An 8,728-nucleotide genomic window follows, 5' to 3' on the forward strand; every position below is an offset into this window, starting at 1 on the left:
CATGCTCACACGTGATATCTCAAACACACACACGTGATATCTCACACACACACAATGATTTTACACGCACAAACACACACACACTAACACACACTGACACGTGATATCATACACCTCTGATAGATATCAACACATTCACTGCTCATATGTGTTTCTGTATGTGTGTGTGGAGAAATATTTACCTCTGTTTACATTTAAAGGGCCAGTTCAGCCCAAATTCTCTCATCATTTATTCTCTCTCATGTGGTTATTAATCTGTATGCGATTACTGAGTCTCTCTTCAGTGGAACACAACAGAAGATATTCTTCAAAATATCTACTTTTGTGTTCTGCAGAAGAAAGAAAGAAACTCAGGGTTTTGACGTCTCAACAAAGCACATTGTTGAAAGACTGAATGGTTGAGTGAAGAAATAAGTGGGTTGACTTGAATAATGGAAAGGTTTCTTTTTATGATCAACACAGCAGGACAGAAGTAGGCCGTGTGTAATTAATTTCTCTAACGAGTCGAGTTCATTGTGTTTGTATTTTCTGCGCTCACGTTTTCTTGAATAATTGACCTGTGCTTCGGTTTTCCTGGCTCAGCTCTTTTCTCTGAAATGAGAATCCATATGGTCACGTGGTGTGTATCTCTGATATGATCTCACATCAGACGTCTTTCTCTCTCATCGCCGCCGTCTCATTAAAGTGAGTTTCAAGGAATCAGGTTCGGGGACGGAGAGGAAATATTGAGGGCTATAGCGGTGAAAGCCCACGGCCATCGGCAGCCCTTCATGACACTATTTTAAGCATCATAAGATCAATTCTGATGTGAAGGCAAGCAACAGAAGGTGAGAGCCAAATGTTTCCTTTAAAGCGGCAACGAGTAACTTTTGCTCACTGTTGCCCCACGTGGTTGTTTAGCGGAATTGTCTGTATGCAGTGTCGTAAAAACTGTCGCAAAGATTTCCCGCTGGCAGCTCAATACACGTGAGTTTGTTTACTAAGCCGACGGACCCAGATACGTCGTTCAAACTATGTCCACCGATCTGGTAAAGTAGTCCGTGTTACCATACGTTCTTCTATACTACAACCTCAAAGTAGACTCGGGGGTAGCAGCTGATTGTTAGAAGTTAGCACAGAGCGTGCTAGCTACATGGAACATTTGTATTGACCCGAAATACAACGCATGGACTTGAATGTGTTTTGTAACCTATAGTACTTTTCTTTTGTTATTATATCGGAAGTCACTAAACACAATCGCGACCAGGCGTTGTGTTTTGTGTAATATATGTAATAACTACAGTCAACTCGGTATGAAAACAGCGCATAGCATGTACATATATATAAAGACAACATTAGCCTAATCAACAACTGCACTGTTCAACATTCACGTGGTTTACTGGTCTGAACAAAATAATCTGCTACTTTTTACCACAACAAGTTTAGTGTGGTTGTTTAGTCTTTATTTACAAGCACTACACACATTCATGACGAGACATGACAACATTCTAGCTATCGACACCGGCAACCATATATCATCTCTCAGCTACCTTACGCTTGTAAAGTGCGAACCGGTGTTGCGCCAATGACACAGACTAATAACAAATACGTTCAAAAGTACAGGACAGTAACAAAAAATTTACAAATAACACTTACAAATCCAGGAGCCAAACCGCTAGGTCTCCATCCGTTTTGCAACCAGTTGCCTCTTGCTGCTCGCGCCACCAAGTGTAAGCCCGTCCGATATTGATTCGTGACCGGCCTCATGTCCGATCACTCTCTCGCTTTCTTTTCTTTGCTTCCTCCGACAAAACCCTCTTTGGTTTTTTGCCTGGCTCTGCCATGGTGATGTTTTGGATAGTTTCGTCTTACTGTTAGCTCTGCTGTTGGCCAACTTCTCCCAGGCTACGAGTAAAACGTGACGTATGCCGTAAAGCAGGGGATAGGCGGGGCTTGTACCGGCCCGAACACCAAAGTTACAAGTGCAATTTCAGCCGATAGGAGGCTGTTCAGGTAGCAACGGCAGTAAAATTCATCCAGTTGTCCTACCACTAAAATAATTTTAGAGACATTATTTTAAGGTCAAAAAGTTACTCGTTGCCGCTTTAAGAAATCACATTTCGCTGAAATTCTAAACTAGCATTCACAGATAACTGTTTGTTTTTAGTCTTTTTTATTGCAAGATGAAGTGAAAAGTGTATATTACTGAATAGAATAGATGCTTTTAAACAACAATATTATAAAAACACCACCGAAAAGAATTGTGACTTGAGTCTTGAGTTTTGACCTGTATTCTTGTCAAACATGATTTTCTTAAAAACACTTGTATCAACAAATTCCCTTTAAATTAATTTAAAACAAGATATGACATGTTTGAAGGCATTCATTTCAAAACTTTTACTGACAGTTTAATAAATAAAAATGAATAAAATAAAATAAAAACTCAAATTCTCAATACCGTAACCATTTAAGACCGTCAATCTCATAGCCTGTTTTGCTAAAAACAAGAGAAGCCATGATGCCTAAGCAAGTTTGTATTAATCATACGTAATAAGACATGAATGAAGGATATTTTAATAGAATATTAAAAACGTTACGGAGGACACTTCTTTCTTCCACTATTTCTTCATTTTCATTATACATGAATATTCTGGAAACCTTTTTTTTGTCATTTGAGAACGCCTAGTAGAACATCAGATATTTTAATTTTACACCATATAATGCACAAATCGGGAAGCGATACGGTTATGAGAACTTCAGCAGAAAAAGCAATAAAATACAGAAATGATTCATTCCTTTGTCAAAATGATGTTTTGTCCAAGGTAGAGAATACGATTATCTTTATTGTGATCATTTTTCGTGTTACCGAATTGTATGTGTTATCATTGAAATCTTTACTGCCATGATGTTTCAGCGGTTTCGTGAGAATCACCCAAATGAGGCTTGCGTGTGTTTTAGGGGTGTGTGTTTGAAAGCCATTAAACTTGTCCTTCTTCTGAAGAGATGCGTACTTTATAAAGTTAAGGTCGGATCCACGAGCGACTACATGTCACCGGTGTCACCACACATGACCCTGAGCTGTGTTTGGATACCGCTGATGGTTCAGACAGGCTTCACCGAACATCCCATCAGATGAAATGAAGATTTCTGTAAACAGAGTGATTTTCACTTAATCGTCTGGTAATAATGGAATGGAAGTTATTGTGATGCGCGCTGGAATTGCAAAGCATCTTTTATCTGACGTTTTCCTTGAAAACACTTCAATAAAACGGTATTGTAATTAAAACGGTGGCGACTGCAAATGAGAAAAGAGAGAAGCGTCATTCCATAGCAATTACAAGTAATAGCATTAATTCCTCATGACATCTCACAACAGCGAATGAAGAATGTGTTATTCTGAACTGTTTACTTTTTATCGGCTGTGATGAAGAAATGATGTTCTCAAGCTGTTCTTCAAGATAAACCCGCCTTTTTATTTCTCATGATATGAGCTGTGGCTGTTTTATCTGACCGAACATTACACCCCTAAATATCCTCACCGATCTCTTCCGCTATTTGCTTTTAATGTCCCCACGTGGTTGTCTTAAAATCTACGCTACAAAATTGCTGAAGTCAATGTTGCCCTGAGGAGTTCACTTGGAAAAGAATTTCAATTGTTTGATGATTTCAAACTCCCCGGCCGGATGAGTGTGCGTAGATGAGCCAGTTGTTTGAAGATATGCAGACGTCCTCAAGATGCCCGGCAGGTGCAGACGTTTATTACATGTACTCTGTATGTTTTCTCATGTGTGTGCAGGTGGAATGGCTGAAGAATGAGGAGATGATTGATCCAGCAGATGATCGGAACTTCTACATCACTATCGATCACAATCTGATCATCAAACAGGCGAGGCTTTCTGACACGGCCAACTACACATGTGTCGCTAAAAACATAGTTGCGAAGAGACGCAGCACCACAGCTACCGTCATCGTCTATGGTGAGGACTTGTTTTTCTTGCTTTTACAGCGTTTTGTATTTTGTTTACTAGGGAACAACTTTGATGAAATACATTTGATAAAAAATTTAGTTACGAGTTTCGGGGCATCCTCTCCACCTCCGTGCGAGGCAAGGATGCTCCCGTGCTTTGGGCCAAGGTCGCCACCCTTCTGGCGAAGGAAGCGATTGAGCCCGTCCCTCCAGCTGAGATGTTCTGTGGGTTTTACAGCCCGTACTTCATCGTCCCCAAGAAAGGCGGGGGGTTGCGCCCCATTCTAGATCTGCGTACCCTGAACAGGCACCTACACAAGCTGCCGTTCAGGATGCTCACGCAGAAGCGCATCCTGTTGTCTGTCAGGTTCATGGCGATCGACCTGAAGGACGCGTACTTTCATGTCTCGATTCTCCCTCATCATCGACCGTTCCTGTGGTTTGGTTTCGAGTGGCGGGCATATCAGTACAGGGTCCTCCCCTTCGGTCTGTCTCCAAGAGTCTTCACGAAGGTCGTGGAAGACGCCCTCCATTATCGGTTATCAGCCAAAATTTACATATCGGTGCATCCCTAGTATTTTTGTTACACTTTTTTTTTATAGTTGATATTTGTTATATAGTTTTCTTTGTAATTACTGTTTTTGGACCTTAACTCCTGAAGTGGACGTTTTTTTCTAAAGCTCATTCTTTCACTTATCAAAATGAACTCTTGTGTTTTAATCTGTATTTTCTGGTCTGTTCATGGTAAAGTAATCTGGCTGGGAGCAGTGTTGGGTGTAACTAGTTACTAAGTAATTAGTTACTGTAATTTAATAATAATTCATTACATTTATATAGCGCTTTTCTGCCTGTGCACTCAATGCGGTTTTACATGGAAAGGGGGGGAATCTCCTCAACCACCACCAATGTGCAGCATCCACCTGTATGATGCGACGGCAGCCATATTGCGCCAGAACGCCCACCACACACCATCTTATTGGTGGAGAAGAGACAGTTTTTTTTTCACCAAGCCAATTGGTATACATGGGGATGATTAGGAGGCCATGACGTTTAGAGGCGAATGGGCAAGTTTGGCCAGGATACCGGGATTACACCCCTACTCTTAATCGAAGGACATCCTGGGATTTTTAATGACCACAGATAGTCAGGACCTCGGTTTAACGTCTCATCCGAAGGATTATTATTATTATTATTATTACCAAGTAATTAGTTAATGTAATTTAATTCATTTTACCTTGAAAACGTAAAGTAAGGGATTACTCTTATTTTTCCTGTAATTTAAGTACAGTTACTTCTGATGTAATTAAACTATGTGTGTGCAATAGTGGAATTGACATCAAAATTCAAAGTCTAACTTTAAAATCCGTGCTTTAATGTATAATTCTCACATTTGTAATACTTTGGTCAGTTAATAATTCTACTTTATGTAGTTTTATATGATTTATTTGAATGAATTAAAGAGCCCTTTCATGTCTATCCTTGAATCACTGAACTAATCAAGGTTGATGTAGGATATAGAAAGTAATTAGTAATAAGTAATTAAATACTTTTTGGTGAGAGTAATTTGTACAGTAATCTAATTACACTATTGAATATGTCATTAGTAACTAGTAATTAATTACTTTTTAGAGTAACTCACCAAACACTGGCTGGGAGGTGGTGTTAGCTCTTTTGTATTTCATATTGCTCATAACATCAGGTCTCGCTGTGATAAAGTGCTACACGGTGTGTCTGGATCTTTTTTAGGGAAATGACTGTTGATTGGAGCGATGACTCATAGCCATAAAACTCCTCGGAAATCTCTGCAGATTTTCGCAGAATTGAGGCTTGTCTCTTTTAAATAACAAATAGCCTTTGGTTGACATCAAGGCCTTGGATTGTGATTTGATACGAGCTTTCACTAGAACTCATATTTCACTAGACACAAAACTCAGACTGACTCACAGTTCACTTACTTATACTATGCAAGAAAAGTATGTGCTGTTTTTGTCATGGACAAAGTGTGTAGATAAGCGTGTGCACAAACATTTCGACAAACGTCAAATGCTTTCTCAGTTGGATAAAAGCATCTAACAGATGAATACCTGTAGGTGTAATGACAATCCCCTGATGCACACGCATGATTTGACTTTTAGTCATAAAACAACATCATCGTAATACAACTCAACCTTACATAAAAACACTTTATCCTTTATTTTTATTATTTTTACATATTATCATTTTATTATTTACAGCGTAGCATCAATGAGCTCCTGCACTCATAGGTACTACATAGGACGTACAGTAGGTACTAATTCCAATTTTAAATTCTATGTACGACAAATAAATTGCAAATAGAGAAGCGGCAGCATGTTTTGTTTTCTTTAAATATGTATTATTTTAAAACCAGATTGTAACAAAGTTCAATAGAAGGGAAGGAAGGAGGCGGGAACCGGCGAACATTTAAACAATAATCTTTAATCAAAAATAAACAAACAAAAACACGGAAGTTAAAGGCCGGCAGCCACCTCACGGTCGACTGCCGGCCACACAAACATAAATAAAACTTAACATTTCCGGGCCCGGTCCTCTCTCATCGGCAGTCCCGTCGCTCGTCCTCTTATGCTCCCTAGCACCCCGTGAGGCATGCGGGACCGGTGCGCGTACAGCTGATACTCATTATCACTCACGCCACCGGCCCCGCCTTCCTGCCCCACGGCTCTCGTCCCGCCTTCCTCGCTACACAGATGTTTTTGTCACTTTATCAGTTTGAGTCTCACCTCACTAATGAAAGTATACAAGATGTGCTGTAATGCTGGGTTCACACCAAACGTGAAAAATCGCGTTCCACGCTCTTCAGTACTCACGGGAAAAGTTTGTTATTTTCGCGTGAGTGACGCGATCTGACAAATATTTTCAACCTTTGCGGAAGACTAGATCGACACCCGATTCGAGTTTGCGTCTATACGCGTCTTTGCATTGACTTTGTATGTAATTTACTCGCGCAAAACGAGTAAATGATGTTTATGAATGACGTTTCATAAACAAAGTTTGGGAGGAACACGTCAGGTAATCAACCTAATTACATGGGAGGAGCACACCAAGGGGTATAAATCCACATCAATTAGCTCTGATCTTCGACAGCTTTCTAGCATCCCTCCACCACCCCGTTCACCGCACATCTCACTTCTTACTCCTTAAACCGGGAGGGCTCGGGGCAGAGGTCTGGACTCGGGGCTGAATCCCGGGCTCAGAACCCTCCCTTCGGACAGCACGCCAAATACGCACAACCCTTACTATTCATTATGTAAGTGTGAACTGGTGAAATTGGCGTTTGGTGTGAACCCAGTGTAAGTGTCTGACAGTCTCATTCAGCTCAGTGTCACACAGACGTCTGTATTACAGTTTTTCTCGATTGCTTAAACACATTTCTTGAAATTATGGCTCCTTTTCTCTGAACTCTAAACACAAATCCATAACGTCTCACCCAAGTCCCTCCACATATTTCCGGGTCAAAACGAAGCTCGCCACTCAAAACCATTCAAACCTGAAATGGTGTTTTTGAATGTGAAGAGCATGTCTCCTGACCTAGATTCCTGAAGCGTGACATTTGTTTGTGAACTCCACTGAAGCAGTCTGAAGTTCTGATGATTTTCTTCTGTAAATGCTCTTAAAGCTGTGATGCAGTCACGATGCTGCGAAAGTGAATCTGTAACCGGCGGAGATTCTCTGTGCTGTCTGAATCACGAAGGATTCTCTGTTAACATGAGTCACAAATAGAATGTCAGCTTTGCGTTTTAATGCATGAATCTTGTGAAAGATGTCAGCAATATTATATTTTCCCACTTATTAATATATGAAGCCTGTTTTTAGTCAAATCACATTTTACATTCATAAAACATGATATATATGAATATTTATTCATTCAAAAATTGTTCTCAATTTAATATATGGAGACCATTGAAAAATTTCATTTCTGTATTATAGTCAATGCAAGGAGAAAATGACAGCAAAAGTCAAAACTAAACTATTTTTATTTATTAAATTAACTGGATGTGTAATTCACAGATTTTTATGGGCGTCATTTTACAAAAAATTTTTTTTTTTTCTATTGAGTTTGCCCACATGCCAAGTACTGTATTCTATAGTGTATTATTTTAGTCTTCTTTAGTGTTTACTGTAGTAAAAGTCTTAGATACTACAGTTTATCAACTAGTCAATACTACAAAATACAGTGCAGTATACATTAACAAAGTGTAGTAATTATCATAATGTACTACAGTTTACTTTAGTTTACTATGGTAAATACTAAAGTATACCACACTGTTTTTTTCTGTGATTATAGGGTAGAATGTGACTTGTAAGAGTTTGGTTCCAAATTGAGATCAAAAGATTTTTTTAGGAGTTTTTTATGATGTTACCATGTTTTTAATGTGTTTTATTGTGTTAGTTAGCTGTATTTGTTTAGTTATTACGGCTTAAATCAAAACAAACCAACTGCAGTTTGATTGAAATTAATTGGAATGCACAATAATAAAAAAAAGAAAAAATCTCATTTTGGAACCAAACTCTTCATATGTTTTGTGACCAGTTTGACCTCTCTCTCCCACATCAGTGTGTGGATGTCATGATGGGATGCTGTGATCATAAAAGAGACGAGCGACTGTACTGCCGCTGGGTTTTTGGGTGCTTTGGTGTTTGCCGCCCTGTTTTGTTGTTAATCTCCTGTGATCAAAGCAACACTGTGTGCGTGTGTGTGTGTGTGTGTGTGTGTGCGTGCGTGCGTGCGTGCGTGCGTGCGTG

General features: G+C 39.5%; 1 protein-coding gene across 3 annotated transcripts in view; it reads left to right on the top strand.

The window, feature by feature from the left end:
• Nucleotides 1–8,728, top strand: part of LOC130547139 (netrin receptor UNC5C-like) — a 113,164-nt gene that overhangs the window by 76,833 nt on the left and 27,603 nt on the right. For all 3 annotated transcript variants that reach the window (XM_057322841.1, XM_057322851.1, XM_057322860.1), the window contains one exon: nt 3,776–3,956. In XM_057322841.1, the coding sequence (XP_057178824.1) occupies nt 3,776–3,956 (181 nt within the window). The remainder of the gene's footprint in view (nt 1–3,775; nt 3,957–8,728) is intronic.

The sequence above is a fragment of the Triplophysa rosa genome, linkage group LG2, assembly GCF_024868665.1.
Source record: "Triplophysa rosa linkage group LG2, Trosa_1v2, whole genome shotgun sequence".
Taxonomy (NCBI): Eukaryota; Metazoa; Chordata; class Actinopteri; order Cypriniformes; family Nemacheilidae; genus Triplophysa; species Triplophysa rosa.